This window comes from Haliotis rubra, unplaced genomic scaffold (assembly GCF_003918875.1).
Source record: "Haliotis rubra isolate DU_JTF1 unplaced genomic scaffold, ASM391887v1 Scf18, whole genome shotgun sequence".
NCBI classification, from domain to species: domain Eukaryota; kingdom Metazoa; phylum Mollusca; class Gastropoda; order Lepetellida; family Haliotidae; genus Haliotis; species Haliotis rubra.
In genome coordinates this window covers 3,334,985-3,353,922 of record NW_025765780.1, presented here as the reverse complement: position 1 = coordinate 3,353,922, position 18,938 = coordinate 3,334,985, and the positions used below count along the sequence as shown (strand labels likewise).

Genomic DNA, 18,938 nt, shown 5'->3' with positions numbered 1-18,938 from the left:
AAGATGACAGGTTCTCGTGATGTGATATAAAGACCCAAGAAATATGGTGTCGCTCAAAGCTAAGAAAAGGTTGACTTATTTTACAATGGGTGCATACTTTTTCATGGGAGGAGTCGAGTATGGTAAGTTCATTGACAGTTCAGCCGAGTGAAAACTCTCTCCTGAGGCTGACTTGGATACAGACGATATCTGAACAGAAGACCAGCTAGGTGGCTGATCATAAATCACTTTCGCGGAAACAAAATATTACTTTCCTGTCACAAAGTGTAACAAACTAACACACAATGGTTTAAACAAATTTTAAATATTATATGGTTTAAATATCATTGGGAGCATTGCATGATCACATAACTTCAGTAGCTGACTGTTCTCTTCTAGTGGTGTGTCAAACGTGATCATTTTCTGTAGGAAATTGTTCCTTTGTAACTACAGACCAGTGACATTTATATTCGGACACTTGACGTAATTTCCATAGGCTTACATGTCAAGTTTAATCTAGTTTATTTTAATTTATTTTCATGAATTAATTTTCGTATGATCCAAGTCAAATTTGCACATTTGTGAGGTATCATCTAACCTACAATCACATAATTTCTGTATAATCCATTGCTTATTTATCGAATGGCAACAATTTAATCAACATATGTGCAGTGCTGTGAATTCATATGGCAGCCTATGGGATTGTGCATTGTGGAACCATGTACATAAGTTGAAAGATGTGATGCCATTAGTTAAATAGTGGTCGGAGAATTGAACAGAAATTATATGTGTGCAGAAAAGAGATGATTTCACATTTGCCTGTAAAATTTTACAACTAAGATCCATCCTAAAGTCACTTCATGAAAATTGTTTATGCTATATTGAAATAATATGTAAGTCTATGGAAATTATGTCCGAATATAACTGGCACAAGTCTGTACTTTTGTTTTGGAGAATTATTGAAACAGGAAAACATTTTAACTGGGTATATCAATCAAACAAAATTACTGCAAAGTACTTACCAAGGCAGTACATTATTGAGTGACAAATTCAATAGCGGTATGAAATAGCACAACCAGAAATTATTGAGCATTTAAAATTTTTTATTTTTTTAATTTTTTCACTCATTACTCACGTATTAAATGTAAATATTAGCAGAACATAACTCCAGATTCAAAGACAGGTGAACAGTTAGTATTTTGTCAAGTCACCATGGGCAGCAATGCAGGCTTCAATGCGGCGGGGCTTACTACTGATCAAAGAAGTTAGAAAGTCGTGGTCCATGCTGTCCCAATATCGGACCACCTCTTCTTTCATTTCAGCAATATTTGTCAGATTTTTCTTATTGACACTTTGCTTCATAAGTCCCCAAACATTTTCTATTGGATTTAGGTCAGGGCTATAGCTTGGCCAATCTCATAATGTCATATTTTGGGTCGAAAACCAGGCCTGTGAATGCTTTGAACAATGTTTTGGGTCGTCCTGCTGGAAAATCCAAACATTTCCATAGAACACGTGAGCAGATGGAAGTAAATGTCTCTCGAGAATATCTGTGTACCGCTCACTGTTCATATTCCCTTCAAATACACAGAGGCGGCTGCCCCTAACACAGATATGCCACCCCACACGTTAAATTTCGGACTGTACTTTGGGCGCTGATACAAAGGTTTTTCAGTTTGTTTGGTCCAGAATTTCAGTGTATTAGGAAACAGCCACACAGAACTTTCCTCTGAGAAAATCACATTGTCCCAGTTCAAATTTCTATACTGTAAGCACCAGTTCAACCTTCGCTCCTTTTGTTCAGGTTTCATGATCGGTGATGGAATTCCTCGACTTTTCTGCCAACCCATTGCATGCAGCTCAGTTCTAATTGTCTCCTTACAGACAGCCACAGTTCCTCTATCAATCAAATCCAGCCTTAACTCTTCTAAACTCCTTTGCTTGTTTTTAGAAACAAGAATACCAAGCCGCCTCCTGTCACTGACAGTCAATTTTCTGGGCCTACCTGCGCCTCCCTGGTGCTCAATGCCATATCCATTTGCAATATTTTTCAAAACTCGGTAAACAGTGGACAAAGGGATGCCTGTTCTACTTGAAATCACTTTAGCTGATCTGATGTCCTTGTTATAATACTCTAAAATCAACTTCCTCTTCTCTTAATCATCCATACTGAGGATCACTGAAAATGTCTTCTGCTAGCAAGTAAACAAAAGGGGATAACTCTTCACCAACTAATGAAAAAGGATTAACGGAGTTGTCTCTCTTGAATGAAACCAAGCACTTGATAGCTGGTCAAGGTTGTTTATACTAGAAATCCAGTTAAACATATTCCTAAAATTCTCAATAATTTCTGGTCATACTATATATAGAACATCTTACTAGTGCATTTGGATGTTTTGTATTGAACTAGAAGATGTCATGGGAGAAACAACGACTTGTGTATTTTGTGAACAGTTCACACAAACATCACTGTTCACTTCCCTTTCAACGTAATGCTGATTCATGAAGATCCGCGTTAGAACTGATCTTCAGTAACCCATGCTTGTCGTAAAAGTGGTCTAACGTGCTAGAAAAGCCAGCTACTAGGATGCAATGAAATCCTGGCATGGTTTTATTGCCAAACATGAACTTTTATAAGGATTTGCAATGAAACTCAGTCAGAATCATGGTTTTATTTTTATTAACAAACATGAACTTTTATAAGTTTTTTGTTTCACAACGAGAATCAGCCAGAATCAGAGGTCTGTTTTCATTAGTAGTGAATGAGTTTTTGAACAGTATTCTAGGTTTATCACGTAATTCTTTGTCAGGAAAAATGCCCTTATTATTTTTTTTGCTTCAGAAGTCATTGTGTATCATATGTAACCCTGTGGTGTTGTCATGACAGCGATCAACATCACAGTCCAGTCAGGACTGACCTTAAGTAGGTCATAGGTCATGACCTTATATGTGTCACATTACTGAAAGGGTCAGACATTTTTGTTGCAATTCATAAAATAATTTAAAACCTGTTGAAGGTTATTGCTACAACAAGTTGATCAGTTTTTGATGTATTTAAGAATGAAGAATCAGGAAATCTTGAACATTTTTTCACTTGAAATGTGGAGGAACATGTGTGTATGTTTTGTCATTCTGTGTATGTAAAGTGTGGAGGCATTCATGTGTGTATGTACAGGGTGTCAGTGTCATTCATGTGTGTATGTAAAGGGTGTCAGTGTCACAATAACATTTGTTCACTTAAACGTGTTAAAAAGTGAACTGTAAGGATTCATAGTTTACACAAATTGAAATATTTTTGCATTTGCTTGCCATGGCATGAAAAATATTGAGTGAGTGAGTGAGTTTAATTTTTTGCCGCACTCAGCAATATTCCAGCTGTATGGCAGAGGTCTGTAAATAATCGAGTCTGGGCCAGACAATCCAGTGATCAACAGCATGAACATCGATCTAAGCAATTGGGATACGATGACATGTGTCAACCCAGTCAGCGAGCCTGACCACCCGATCTCATCAGTCACCTCTTACAACAAGCATGGGTTACTGAAGATCAATTCTAACCCTGACCTTCAGGGGTCGGCAAATATTGAAATGGACCATGATTCCTTTAATAGAAAATTCAATAAATTTGACCTAGTCAAATGATTCAAAATATTTTTTCACCCCATCAAATTGTTTATCAGTGGAATTCTCAATCTCACACCTTATGATGGATGTGGCCATTTTGAATGGCAATGTGCATGCATAACAGGAAATCCTGTTTTTTTGATGATGACATAGTTTGTGGGTTAATTTATTGGACAAATGAAGCTGCATTGTTCTTGCAGTCATGAGTCATGAGGAGGAAATCCAGCTGTCAAGTTAACAGCTTTACTCATTTCTTGAACAGTAAATTGAAATGATATAATTGTTGTTATGTTTTGAGTTCAATTGGATCATCAAAGTGTATGGGCACAGTTATTTTGACACATCTAAATGATCTATCTTGTGCCGAATGGCACCCTTAAAAAATTGCATTTCTATCCCTGGTTTACAAATTACTTTTTACAAAAATGAATCAGTGAGTGAGTGAGTTTAGTTTTACGCCACTTTTAGCAATAGTCCAGCAACATCACGGCGGGGGACACCAGAAATGGGCTTCACACATTGTACCCATGTAGGGAATCGAACCCAGGTCTTCTGCGTGACGAGCAAACGCTTTAACCACTGAGCTACCCTACTGCCCCTCATATCATTTCTAAATGCATTGTATCATAATTTCTCTCTCCATTGTTGTCATCATAATCATTATTGTAATGTTCATCATTAATCGTCATCCTGCACATTCCAGCTGTGATCCTGCCCAGTGCATGGTTGTACATCCACACCCGGTTCAATGCAGAGGAGTACTACCTGGGTTTCATGCTGTCTGCCTTCAGCTTCTCAGGGATGTTTGCTGGGCCACTGATGGGCAGGTAGGGAATTATTGCTCTTGCTATTAATGACTTTGTGCGACATAGCTCATGGTGACTGCAGCAACTCACTCACTCTTGAGACCTACGTTACACATATACATGTGGGAAGGGGTTATGGGGTACAAAATGAGAAGTTATTGATCTGTTTGATTGGCATTTTAGAAAGATTATGAATAATAGGAATGGTATGCTACTTTATGGATGACAACTTCTGTATTTGATTATGTTGCGACGTTTCAAAGTCCTGCTTGACAACAGGATAAGAATCTATACCAAAACGTCTCATCATGATATAATAAAGAAGTTGTCATCCAAAAAGTACCTTACCTTTCTTAAGTTATTGCTGTTACTGTTTTTTAGCTCAAGTCAGAAAAATGGGATTGAAATTGTGCTTAATTTGCATACAACGGCACATTACATATTGAAATGGCACAGATGAAATATTTTTAGCATGCCCTGGCGGCATGATTGAAATTATAAAAATAATACTTGCCATGATTCATTTAATTGAAAATGTGATATAATTTGACCAACTCAAATCATTCAAAACCTAATATTGTACCCCATCAAACTGTTTATCAGTGGCACTATTTGTGTTTGTAGGTGGGCAGACAAGTCACGCCGAGTGAGGTTGATACTACTATTTGTGTTTGTAGGTGGGCAGACAAGTCACGCCGAGTGAGGTTGATACTACTATTTGTGTTTGTAGGTGGGCAGACAAGTCACGCCGAGTGAGATTGATACTACTATTTGTGTTTGTAGGTGGGCAGACAAGTCACATGAGTGAAGTTGATAATACTACTATTTGTGTTTGTAGGTGGGCAGACAAGTCGCCGAAAGTGAGATTGATACTACTATTTGTGTTTGTAGGTGGGCAGACAAGTCACCGAGTGAGGTTGATACTACTATTTGTCTTTGTAGGTGGGCAGACAAGTCAAGCCGACAAGTGAGGTTGATACTACTATTTGTGTTTGTAGGTGGGCAGACAAGTCACGCCCGAGTGAGGTTGATACTACTATTTGTGTTTGTTTAGGGGGCAGACAAGTCACGCCCGAGTGAGTGAGGTTGATAATTACTATTTGTCTTTGTTGAGACAAGTAGTTGATATTTGTGTTTGTAGGTGGGCAGACAAGTCACGCCGAGTGAGGTTGATACTACTATTTGTGTTTGTAGGTGGGCAGACAAGTCACGCCGAGTGAGGTTGATACTACTATTTGTGTTTGTAGGTGGGCAGACAAGTCACGCCGAGTGAGGTTGATACTACTATTTGTGTTTGTAGGTGGGCAGACAAGTCACGCCGAGTGAGGTTGATACTACTATTTGTGTTTGTAGGTGGGCAGACAAGTCAAGCCGAGTGAGGTTGATACTACTATTTGTGTTTGTAGGTGGGCAGACAAGTCACGAAAGTGAGGTTGATACTACTATTTGTGTTTGTAGGTGGGCAGACAAGTCACGCCGAAAGTGAGATTGATACTACTATTTGTGTTTGTAGGTGGGCAGACAAGTCAAGCCGAGTGAGGTTGATACTACTATTTGTGTTTGTAGGTGGGCAGACAAGTCACGCCGAGTGAGGTTGATACTACTATTTGTGTTTGTAGGTGGGCAGACAAGTCACGCAGAGTGAGATTGATACTACTATTTGTGTTTGTAGGTGGACAGACAAGTCACGCCGAGTGAAGTTGATACTACTATTTGTGTTTGTAGGTTGGCAGACAAGTCAGTGCCCGAGTGAGGTTGATACTACTATTTGTGTTTGTAGGTGGGCAGACAAGTCACGCCGAGTGAGATTGATACTACTATTTGTGTTTGTAGGGGGGCAGACAAGTCAAGCCGAGTGAAGTTGATACTACTATTTGTGTTTGTAGGTGGGCAGACAAGTCACGCCGAGTGAGATTGATACTACTATTTGTGTTTGTGGGTGGGCAGACAAGTCACGCTAAGTGAGGTTGATACTACTATTTGTGTTTGTAGGTGGGCAGACAAGTCACGCCGAGTGAGGTTGATAGTACTATTTGTGTTTGTAGGTGGGCAGACAAGTCACGCCGAGTGAGGTTGATACTACTGTTTGCTGTATTGTTTGAGATCGGTGGCAGCTTCATGTACTTCATAGGAATATCCAAGTACTTCCTGATTGTCAGTCGACTGGTCGCAGGTTAGTTTGGTAGACTCAACACTTGCTGGTCAACTTCCTTACAGGGTCATCCTACAGCCTGACCAGTGGCTGAAACTCCACACTGATCACGTTACACAATGGGGGATATATAATGTATTCATAAAGTATATGTTTGAGCTGACGTCTCTTGTGAAAGAGTTCCATTGTTTGGTTCTCAGGGAGGAAGACCGCCTGTTTTCTATCTGATATCAAGGTGAGGTAGGTGAAATGGGGTTTAACGTCGTACTAAAGAATATTTCACGAATATGACGACGTGTATGTGTGTGTATGTGTGGCTGCTTGTACTAGCCCAGACTTAAGCTGGTTTTATAATGCTAACCCACTGAGATACCATGCCGCAGTGAAGCATGAATACCTCTCTCAGACACATTATACTGACTCCAAGCCAACCAGTCCTTCTTGTACCCATTAATGCCAAGCGCCTGGCAGAACCAACAAGTTTAATGTCTTTTGGTACGACGCGGCCATGGATGGAACTTGCGACCTTCCGCTCTCTGGATACTGTAACAACTTCACCACAGAGATGGTTCTGATATTAAGGAATGAAAAGAACATGGTATTTTGCAATGTTTACAAGCGTTTAAAGTTTCAGAGAACCTGTTAATGTTCTGTTTTAGTTTTGAAAGAAATTCTGTGGTTGTTTGTTTAGGTGTCGGTGTTGGTGGTGAGGCTGTGATATTGGCAGAGATTGCCCGCTTCACTACAGAACAAGAGAGGACATCGGTGATCTCAAAACTTATAGCTGTCCGACAGTGTGGGCTGTTGCTAGGTAGGATGGGGATCATCTCAAAACATAGCTGTGTGACAGTGTGGGCTGTTGCTAGGTAGGATGGGGATCATCTCAAAACATAGCTGTGTGACAGTGTGGGCTGTTGCTAGGTAGAATGGGGGTCATCTCAAAACATAGCTGTGTGACAGTGTGGGCTGTTGCTAGGTAGGGCAGGGGTCATCTCAAAACTTACAGCTGTCTGTCAGTGTGGGCTGTTGCTATGGAAGGGCGGGGGTCATCTCAATACTTACAGCTGTCTGTCATTTTGGGCTGTTGCTAGGTTGGATGGGGGTCATCTCAATACTGACAGCTGTCTGTCAGTGTGGGCTGTAGCTGGTAGGATGGGGTCATCTCAAAACTTATAGCTGTCTGTAAGTGTGGGCTGTTGCTAGGTAGGATGGGGGTCATCTCAAAACTTATAGCTGTCTGTCAGTGTGGGCTGTTGCTGGTAGGATTGGGGTCATCTCAAAACTTACAGCTGTATGTCAGTGTGGGCTGTTGCCATGGAAGGGTGGGGGTCATCTCAATACTTACAGCTGTCTGTCAGTGTGGGCTGTTGCTAGGTAGGATGGGGGTCATTTCAAAACTCTTAGCTGTCTGTCAGTGTGGGCTGTTGGTAGGTAGGATGGGGGTCATCTCAAAACTTATAGCTGTCTGTCAGTGTGGACTGTTGCTAGGTAGGATGGGGGTCATCTCAATACTTACAGCTGTCTGTCAGTGTGGGCTGTTGCTAGGTAGGATGGGGGTCATCTCAAAACTTATAGCTGTCTGTCAGTGTGGGCTGTTGCTAGGTAGGATGGGGGTCATCTCAAAACTTATAGCTGTCTGTCAGTGTGGGCTGTTGCTAGGTAGGATGGGGGTCATCTCAATACTTATAGCTATATATATATACTTTATTACCTTATAAGAAGCTCCCGCTGATAGGGTTTTGCTTGCATTGTTTTACAGGTCCGGGTTTCAACTTCTTCCTGACGCTGGTCGATTTTAACATCGGTCCTTTCAAAGTGGACAGGTTTTCATCACCCGGGGTAGGTCAGTCTTGAACTGAAAGCAGGTGTAAATTTCACTACTAGCAACTGATGGATCTAAAGAAGCGAATCGGCCACTTGCTGTACAGTTTAGTTGAAAGGACATCAGCCATTACACATACAATACCCCTCTTTTTGTGTCAAGGTGTGTCAGACAGTCCATGTACAAAACACCTCAAGGTGTGTCAGACAGTCCATGTACAAAACACCTCAAGGTGTGTCAGACAGTCCATGTACAATACACCTCAAGGTGTGTCAGATAGTCCATATACAATACACCTCAAGGTGTGTCAGACAGTCCATGTACAATACACCTCAAGGTGTGTCAGACAGGTCATGTACAATACACCTCAAGGTGTGTCAGACAGTCCATGTACAATACACCTCAAGGTGTGTCAGACAGTCCATGTACAATACACCTCAAGGTGTGTCAGACAGTCCATGTACAATACACCTCAAGGTGTGTCAGACAGGTCATGAACGATACACATTGATGCACAATCAAATCCAAAAACATTAAATTTCAAATGCTACATACAATTAAAGGGAATCAGTTAAAAGAGATGTTAAAGTAAAGGAAATGACAAAAGTTGTTGAAGCAGATGTAAAATATTCACACTGTTACTACCTTAAAGCATTACGACCTTAAAGCATTACTACCTTAAAGCATTACTACCTTAAAGCATTACTACCTTAAAGCATTACTACCTTAAAGCATTAAGACAGCACCATCAGAGAGGTGTTGGTGTCCTGGAAATCACAACATTTAGGGTTCACATTCCTTGTGTGATTATTGCTTCATTCAAATCTTGAAATGTAAGAAATTAGAGAATCATGGGTCTTTTGAACATCACCCATTACTGTGCTACAGCACGGACACCTAGCTTATAGTCTGTTCATGCTGAAGACTTGGGGCTCCTTTCACGAAGCAACCTTTACAAAGGTGAACCTTAACTCCCATCCTTTAACATTTGCACTAAGGTTACCTAAGGGACTTACGGTCACCTGAGTGCTTTATGAAAGGAGGCCCTGGTTTTGATTCTCCACATGGGTACAAAGTGTGAAGCCCATTTCTGGTGTCCCCTTCCATGATGTTGCTGGAATATTACTAAAAGCGGCGTAAAACCAAACTTTCTCACTCATACACTGTTGTTATTGTAAACTTCATCCCCTTCATAGCACTGACGGGTGGTGGGGTAGCCTAATGGTTAAAGTGTTGGCTTGTCACGCCGAAGACCCGGGTTCGAATCCCCACATTGGTACAATGTGTGAAGCCCATTTCTGGTGTCCCCTGCCGTGATGTTGCTGGAATATTGCTAAAAGTGGCGTAAAACCAAATTCAATCAATCATAGCACTGACCTTCACCTTGCATAAACTTCATACTCTTTAATAACCCTGAAGTTCATTTTCATACATATTTATGGCCTATATTTCACTTTCATACACTATCATGGCTCTGGCAGTCTCCTTCATACCATGTTGGTACCCTGACCTTCACCTTCTTGGCCTATTACAGCCCTGACTTTCACCATCACTACTAATAATAGCCTTGACCTTTACAGCTTCTGATGGCCTTGATCTGGCTGATAATGGAACTGCTTCTGTTGCTTCTCTTCACCGAACCGGGGGAGAAGTGTTCCGGCAGGTGCAGGTGATGCGGCAGGTGGAGACTGCGTACACGCCGTTGCAAGACGAGGACGAGGAACAGTACACCGAGATTCCACCCCAAACTATCACGTACGACGATGTGTACCCGGACTTGACCTGCAGCAGCACCACCAGAAGCCCCAGTACCAATCCCACAGACATTCAGAGCACCGAGCATGTTCCTAATGGAGTGACGCCACACTGCCACTGCCACGCCAAACATGTATGGTTCCATAGGCAATGCATCATTTTCCAATATATCAGTGGCAAGCTACGGGTCTCTAGGTAATGAATCGCTAGGCAGTGTTTCTATTGGAAATTCTTCCGAACTTATTGAGTCTGCAGAAAGACTTATGCAAAGTGACTCCTCGGGGATGGGTGACAAGGACAAAGTGACAAAACGAAAGAATAGCCGCAGTAGAAAATTAAAAGGATTCTTAGACTCCAAGGAACATCCAGTGTTGCCGAGAGAAGAAAGTGTTACAGATGTGAAGGACCCTTTCAGTGAAGGAAGGCTTAAGTTCTTATATGATGGTAAGGAAACCAGATCACTGAAAATCAAAATGGAAATATTTCTGCAAGTGAGGTGAGGTGAGACTGAATGTGAATGTTGTTTAACTCTAAACAAATGGCTGCTTGCATGAACAATGCTTTTGGGGCAAGATAATCATACACCATAATCATCCAGTCTTAATCCCAGGATTACAACTGGTCCTCAGCAGCTCATGAACGTCAATGGGTTTTATTTGAAGAAATTATTGCTTGTAGGAGCATTGACCTGTGCTGGCACAATTATGATACATTGTAATTGCTGTTTTATTCCTGGGAAAACTGTAGCTTAGAATTTGTCTTCAGCTGCCCATGCTTGTTGTAAGGGGTCAGTTAACATGATCGGCAGGTCAGACTCCCTGACTTGGCCAAGGGATGCAACTCTGTATAACACAAATGCCTTAGATGACAGAGCCACTGGTACCATGTTATATAGTATAAATAGTAACTCAGTATTTTGTGTTGATTGTGTAGCAAAGAGTTTTGTTGACGGATGTTTGATTCTGTTTTGTTACAGAATATATCCGAGAAGAAATAGTTGTGCTGCTCGGATTACAGTTTATCACTATATTTGCTCAGGTCACACTAGAGGTAAGCACCTTCTTAACACTACTGCATGTTGTGCTTCCCGAATCATTGAGCTCATTCTGTGATTCTGACAATACAGGCATAACTGGTTTTCCAAACTGGCTGCCTTTCACAGGCTACTTGGGGAAAAAAATCAATATATTGTTTTCAGATATATTTTCTTAATTCAGAAATATTTTAACATTTCGGTGCAGTGTTGTAAAACTAAGCATTTAGGCCACTTTCTCTTCATGCTCTTGGGGCGGTGGGGTAGCCTAGTGGTTAAAGTGTTGGCACGTCAAGCGGAAGACCCGGGTTCGATTCCCCACATGGGTACAATGTGTGAAGCCCATTTCTGGTGTCTCTCTCTCTTTCTCTCTCTCTCTCTCTCTCTCTCTCTCTCTCTCTCTCACTCACTCACTCACTCACTCACTCACTCACTCACTCACTCACTCACTCACTCACTCACTCACTCACTCACTCCATAGAATTATTTAACATTAATTAAGAATTTTGAGATGCCAATTTGGAAAATTTGATAGATTATTGTTTAACACGTTGGGCCATTATCAGCCTCTGTGCAGGTATAGCTGTGTGTAGAAACCACATACCTGACATGCACTGATCTCATGTACATGATGTAGCATGTTACACAGGTTGTAAGTCTATACTGGGATGTAAGTCTGTTGTGTCTTGCAGACAATGTTAACTCCACTGACAGACAGGCTGCTTCACTGGAACGAGCTTCAGAACAGTTTTCTGTACTGTGGGGCTGGGGTGGAGGTGAGTGTTTAACAACTGGGGTGGAGGTGAGTGTTTAACAACTGGGGTGGAGGTGAGTGTTTAACAACTTGTGTTTGTCCTTGAGGTTGCCACCCCTAACCAGTCTTTGCAATCCTTACCATCCTTCAAGTTAGTTGTCACATATGGTTTAGGTTTATCTCTTATCAGAATTAATACAGTAAAATTAACGGAAAATCTATAATATTTATCAAATTTTGAGTTTTGCATTGTACAACAAGGAGCAAACAAGAAAACAATAGCATAACAATAGAACAGTCAGTCCAGTACTGGGGACATATTTCCCAACTGGAACAGAATCACAATGGAGTGTTGTTTGTTATTAGTATATTATGTTTCTGGAAGGATTTCTTGTGTGTTTGAAACTGGATTTTTGACATTTAAGACATGTCAGTCATATTATGGTCATGTTGTGCTGCGTCAGTTTCATGGAACTATCTAACAGTATGTTTTGGTTAGTTTGCTTTTGAATTCTATAATGGAATTCCGCTTACAGTTATTTATGTGATGCATCAGTTTACTGAATTCATAGCATGTTACCTTTCAGATCATCTTAATCTTTATATTGACGAGCTGGTTGAGTCGGAAGATCGAAGATCGTTATTTGATTGCGATCGGCGGGTTTATTCTGACAGTTTCCAACGTGTGGTACCTGTACTTCCTACCCACCTGTACCCCGGGTAAGTAGTGGCGGCACACACTAGATCTCCCGGCAGTAGAGAGTCAGGGCAGTTAGATGATGTTTTGAACAATATTTTAGTGATATTGTGGCAGCTCTGCTATATGTGTGAGGTATAAAGTATTACACAGCTGTACATACACCAGTTTGAGTGGTGGCCACAGATCATTGGTCAGAAGAATGGCATCAAAGAGAAACAACTCTGTCTTACTCCATGTCCCGTCCCCTTATGTACTAAGAACAAATGTGTCCAACCAATAACCTTGTTACATTAATGCTATAAGGTATCTTGCCTAGAATGTTGAAGACAGTTGGCTGTTGGATTTGAACAGATATTCAGCAGATCCTGGCAGCTAAGGGACACAACTCTGCCTTAGTCCATATCCTGACCCCATATGTAATAACAGCAAATGTGTCAACCAATAACCTCATTACTATAATGTTGTGAAGTATTTTGCCTTGATTGACAGCTGACTTTATCTTTGATCACTGTGTTGATGTTGGTGTTCTAAACGTTTCAGACAACCCGGGCTGGACGTTACCCGGTTTTATTGTTGGCACCATCTTTGATGTGGCCGGTCTGCCATTCCTGCTGGTGTGTGGGGTATCACTGTATTCGAAACTCACACGCAGGGAAACACAGGGTACGTCATCTTCAGTTGGTGAAACGGTCAACTGGACATTGTCTCACTGTTACCAACACTGTTCAGTTAAACATAGATATGGTATCATGTACGTGAGTATTTCAGATGTGGGCAGTAACCTCCCCTTGCATCACAGTCAGCGGCTATGTACACTTATGTAACATTGTGGGCAGTACCTCCCCTTGCATCACAGTCAGCGGCTATGTACACTTATGTAACATTGTGGGCAGTACCTCCCCTTGCATCACAGTCAGCGGCTATGTACACTTATGTAACATTGTGGGCAGTACCTCTTATGTAACCCTTGCATCACAGTCAGCTGCTATGTACACTTATGTAACATTGTGGGCAGTACCTCCCCTTGCATCACAGTCAGCGGCTATGTACACTTATGTAACATTGTGGGCAGTACCTCCCCTTGCATCACAGTCAGCGGCTATGTACACTTATGTAACATTGTGGGCAGTACCTCCCCTTGCATCACAGTCAGCGGCTATGTACACTTATGTAACATTGTGGGCAGTACCTCCCCTTGCATCACAGTCAGCGCTATGCTATGTACACTTATGTAACATTGTGGGCAGTACCTTGCCCTTGCATCACAGTACCTCCCTTGCATCACAGTCAACGGCTATGTACACTTATGTAACATTGTGGGCAGTACCTCCCCTTGCATCACAGTCAGCGGCTATGTAAACTTATGTAACATTGTGGGCAGTACTTGCTCAGCGGCCTATGTAACATCACCGTGACTATGTACACTTATGTAACATTGTGGGCCCTTGCATCACAGCTGCTGCTATGTACACTTATGTAACATTGTGGGCAGTACCTCCCCTTGCATCACAGTCAGCGGCTATGTACACTTATGTAACATTGTGGGCAGTACCTCCCCTTGCATCACAGTCAGCGGCTATGTACACTTATGTAACATTGTGGGCAGTACCTCCCCTTGCATCACAGCAGCTATGTACACTTATGTAACATTGTGGGCAGTACCTCCCCTTGCATCACAGTACACTTATGTAACATTGTGGGCAGTACCCCCTTGCATCACAGTCAGCGGCTATGTACACTTATGTAACATTGTGGGCAGTACCTCCCCTTGCATCACAGTCAGCGGCTATGTACACTTATGTAACATTGTGGGCAGTTATGTAACATTGTGGGCATGTAACATTGTGGGCAGTACCTCCCCTTGCATCACAGTCAGCGGCTATGTACACTTATGTAACATTGTGGGCAGTACCTCCCCTTGCATCACAGTCAGCGGCTATGTACACTTATGTAACATTGTGGGCAGTACCTCCCCTTGCATCACAGTCAGCGGCTATGTACACTTTTGTAACATTATGATGAATGTAGGGACAGCACATTTGTGAACTTTTCTGCAAGTTGTGTAAGGCAAAGGAGACTATCAATGCCATCATTGCTTTGTAAGGCCTGAGCAAAGAAACTGGAGTTAAAATCATGTGACTTAAATAATGAGCAGCAAACATCACATGACTTTAATTTCTGGTACTTAGTCACTTGTATCATGTAACTTCGGTTTAAATCAAGACTAGCTGAAGCATGCACTGTTCACTGTACAATAGTCACTAATATTGTGGAGATAAAATAATTAAATGAAGAAATAATATGTGCTTGCTGTCATTCTGAAATGCTGAAATCTCTTCTTGGGAATATAAGAACAAATAAGATATAACGTTGATTTTTTACAATTAAAACCTGGAAAAGTGGTAGTTCATTGACTACAGGCTGCAGTAAATGAACACCTGACACACCTGTAAATACTGTAATATGATATTTGTTTGTTTGACAGTAAAGAGAAGACTCAGTGACAAATCGTACTGAAGTATAGTCCTGGAACTATTATCTAGTACACTGTCTCTCTGTTCTCGGGATTACATAGTATTGAGGTCATTGAATCCAGTAAATGCTTGGGGAAAAAATTTTGCTTTAATTTATCCATGAATTGTCATTTATTTTAGAGTGGCAATGAATGTTTGTTTGTTATGTTTGTTCAGGTTTGAGCCAGGGCGTTCGAAGGAGTGTGACAGGTCTTGGCACCATCATGGCGCCGCTGTGGGCTGGGTCGACCGTCTCCATGCTGTATGTCGGTATAGGGGTGCTAGTGGCTCTGCTGCTTATATCACAGGTCAGAATTTGCTTCTTTCTTTGCTTCAAGAGACATGAGACTCTCAGACATGATTCTTTATTTAAATGAAGATGTGTTTGATGTTAGTTACAGATGTAGTAGTAGTCATTGCAGATGTAGTAGTTGGAGTCGCAAATGTGGTAGTAGGAGTTGCAAATGTAGTATCAGTTGTTGCAGATGTAGTAGTAGGAGTAGTAGAAGTAGTTGCAGATGTGGTAGTAGGAGTAGTACTAGTAGAAGTAGTTGCAGATGTGGTAGTAAGAATGACATGTGTAGTCATAGTAGTTGAAGACAGGAGCAGTTTGACTTTTACTTTTGACTTCAGCTTGTGAAGAAACAATAGTTAAACGACAATCTCATACAGAGATATGAACCTCATCAAAACATTTGACAGGTAAAGGATCAAAACCAACTCCTGCCAGCCCTTCCCAGTTTCCCTCTGCTGCGGGCTTACTTTTTCAAACAAAACTGAGGAGATGATTTTGATCCATCTTATGAACCAACCTAAGATATATTTTAGATATAATTTTGATATTTGGTATTTACTGTTGAAATCAACTGGGATGTGACTCACAGCCGACACCTTGCCTTGCATGCGCTACCCTTGTCCTGCACGTGCTCTGCCCACACTACCTGTCTTGTGAGGAACAAATGGTTCATACTGACAAACAATTGCATTCTTCACAGCGATCCTTCGTAGCCTAGTGGATAAAACCGCCAAGCTAGTAAGCGAAGGGTTGCAGGTTCGAAACCAGGCACCTGCACTACATGTAGGAAGTTTTCAATAATGTGGTATTTTCTGAAATAGTTCAGATCAAGAAATAGCAAGACAAAGTTCGATCAATCTTCAAAGCAAGTAATAATTCAGTGTCAAGGGCTATTCCTCAGAAAATCCCCGGGATGTGGGAAATTCTGCAGAAAATCCACGGGATATCTTGGAGAATGCCCACGAAACTACTTGCAGAGGTTTACTCAGTAAAAAGGAGAACCTGGTGAGACAATAGAGTGATGTCACTGGAGGTTTATAATCTAGGATCAAACGCTCCTTATCTGTACCTATCCTGTGGTCCTTGTTTGAATGTCAGATTTGCGCTGAATATGATTATATTGATGCATTGTTGATAAAAAACATTAAGAAGATTTAATCAGTTTCAACAATTGATTTGTCTTTTTCTGAAGACAGTCGTCCATTAATCCAACAAAAAATATCTAAGAAAAATACTATCTGACAAACTGGTTTCTGAAGCACCTAACTTGGCTGTGAATTGGATCAAATATTTGTGAATACTTTTATGTGCCTCCATTTATGTGTTTGTTGATCTGTGTTAATGACCAGATATTGACTGAGGACGGCTTGATTTGGCTGTAGTCTTTAATCAAATTATTTAGGACTGAGAGCACTGTTGGTTGAGTCAGATTTGAGCAAGAGTTATCTCCCTTGGTAGCCAAATGTGCTGAATCTGAACAATATCATATTGATACAGTGTTTGCCATGACGCAGAAAAGCTGCATATTTGACGCACAAATTATCTCAACTACGCAGTGAATTTAAAAGCTTGCGTCATTGTTGACACAATGCTGCTTGGCTTAGTTCAGATAATCTAAACTTCTGAAACAAATGTTAGCCAGTTAACTGCTCAGTGCTGATTAAATACCTGACCTGCCTTATCTAGTTTTTTGTCGTTATCAAACAATCACAGTTGATGTCTTGATGAAAGTTCCAAACTGATGTTTACTGCCCAAAACATGTCCATGACTCCCTCTCATGACACCAGGAGTCATGATGACTCCTAAATTATCATGCCAAGGGCAAACACTGTTGAAAGTGATGGTAATGGGACCAATTTGGAGCACAGTGGCGTAGTGGTTAGCATGCTGGCCTCTCACGCCAAAGGCCCGGGTTCGAATCCCGGTGGAGACACCAAAATTTGTGACCTGTGTCTCATACTGTTTTGTGTCCCTGGGCAAGGGACTTCGTCCACGTTGCACTCAGTCCACCCAGCTGTTCAAAATGGATCCCTTGGACCTATGTACGGATCTATACGGTCGCGCGAAGCGTTTAGTAGCGGCTTTGAAAGTACAATTCCTTCAGGGTAATAATGTAATGCCAGAGAACGGCATCGTGTTGGATTCTAGGCGTAAAAAATAGCATTATTATTATTATTAATTTCAGAATATATTTGGCAGTAAATTTGGTTATTTTGTTCAGTTAGGTGTTACAACTGATCATGGGGTATCGATAATGTTATAAGCACATAGTTTGAAAATTATGCAAACTTAGACCATAGAAATATTTAATGGTCTCTGGTCCAAAAAAACTTATCAAGTGGCCACCTCTTTCCTGAAATGTGTCATAAATTGAAAATTAGCCATCTTACCTTTGACAATAAACTCCAAGAAAAAAATGTGCCACGTTTCACATTCTATGTTTGATTATATGCTCACGATAATGTTATGTTATATTATAGACGGAAAGAATGTTTAAAACAAATTCGTTTTCAGTACAACTCCCATTGTGTAGACGATGTTATTAACTTGTAGCATATGCTTCACAGATCATGTTGTGGTTGTCCTTCAAGTGGTTGAAGCCGCCCCAGTCACCGCCCTCCTCCCCAACAACAAACCATGAAGCTGACGCCGCGGAGAGGCAGCCGCTGGTAGCATGAGCCACACCAAGACATACAATCATGACTCCTTGTCAGAGATCAGGTCTCACAAGTCATGCTACTGTGTCACAACCCTATCACAGACTCACTTATTGGGTGAACTTACATATTACTTGTTGTCAGAGGTAAAGTCTCACAAGCCAGTGACCTGACCTGAGAGGCAGCCATTTATTAGCCTGTATTAAATCCATGACATATACCCTCTGCCTGATTGAGTCTCCACTAAACCACTTTAAAATCATTATACATATCCAAGCATTTAGATACATTTCTTTCTTGGCATGTAACATATGTTATATTATGGATTACGCTTTCTCAGTAAAGTACAGATTCTAGTACTTTTTGGGGGGGTTGAGTCCAATCCGGGAATTGAACCCACACCCTCAGAGTGGATGGCATTCAACCCCCCCCCCAAAAAAAGTACTAGAAACTGTACTTTAATGTATTTCATTTCTTGGCATGGTTTCCCCATTTAGCAAGGATAGCTATCGATTTGCATTAACCAATAGGCATATGATTAACAGATATCCGTTTGCTATAATCAATAGGCATATGATTACCAGATATCCGTTTGCTATAATCAATAGGCATATGATTAACAGATATCCATTTACTGTAATCAATAGGCATATGATTAACAGATATCCGTTTGCTATAATCAATAGGCATATGATTAACAGATATCCATTTACTGTAATCAATAGGCATATGATTAACATATCCGTTTGCTATAACCAATAGGCATATGATTAACAGATATCCATTTACTGTAATCAATAGGCATATGATTAACAGATATCTTTTTGCATTAACCAACAGGCATATG

At 41.0% G+C, this 18,938-nt stretch overlaps 1 protein-coding gene across 1 annotated transcript; it reads left to right on the top strand.

The window, feature by feature from the left end:
* LOC124273323 (major facilitator superfamily domain-containing protein 8-like) lies at nt 1-18,472 on the top strand. Its single transcript, XM_046708563.1, has 13 exons — nt 1-122; nt 4,307-4,430; nt 6,455-6,582; nt 7,253-7,372; nt 8,321-8,400; nt 9,964-10,052; nt 10,242-10,582; nt 11,115-11,188; nt 11,864-11,947; nt 12,513-12,645; nt 13,166-13,288; nt 15,316-15,446; nt 18,002-18,472. Exons 1-13 carry the CDS (start codon nt 44-46, stop codon nt 18,110-18,112), a joined length of 1,617 nt encoding a protein of 538 aa, XP_046564519.1. The 5' UTR covers nt 1-43; the 3' UTR covers nt 18,113-18,472.
* Nucleotides 18,473-18,938: the final 466 nt, after the last annotated feature.

Bases quoted from the DNA above. Each gene is read 5' to 3' on its own strand.
- LOC124273323 (XM_046708563.1), top strand. From the start codon at position 44: ATGGTGTCGCTCAAAGCTAAGAAAAGGTTGACTTATTTTACAATGGGT. The intron at 4,431-6,454 runs GTAGGGAATTAT...TTGTGTTTGTAG, and splicing joins GCTGGGCCACTGATGGGCAG to GTGGGCAGACAAGTCACGCC. The intron at 10,053-10,241 runs GTGATGCGGCAG...CCTAATGGAGTG, and splicing joins AAGTGTTCCGGCAGGTGCAG to ACGCCACACTGCCACTGCCA.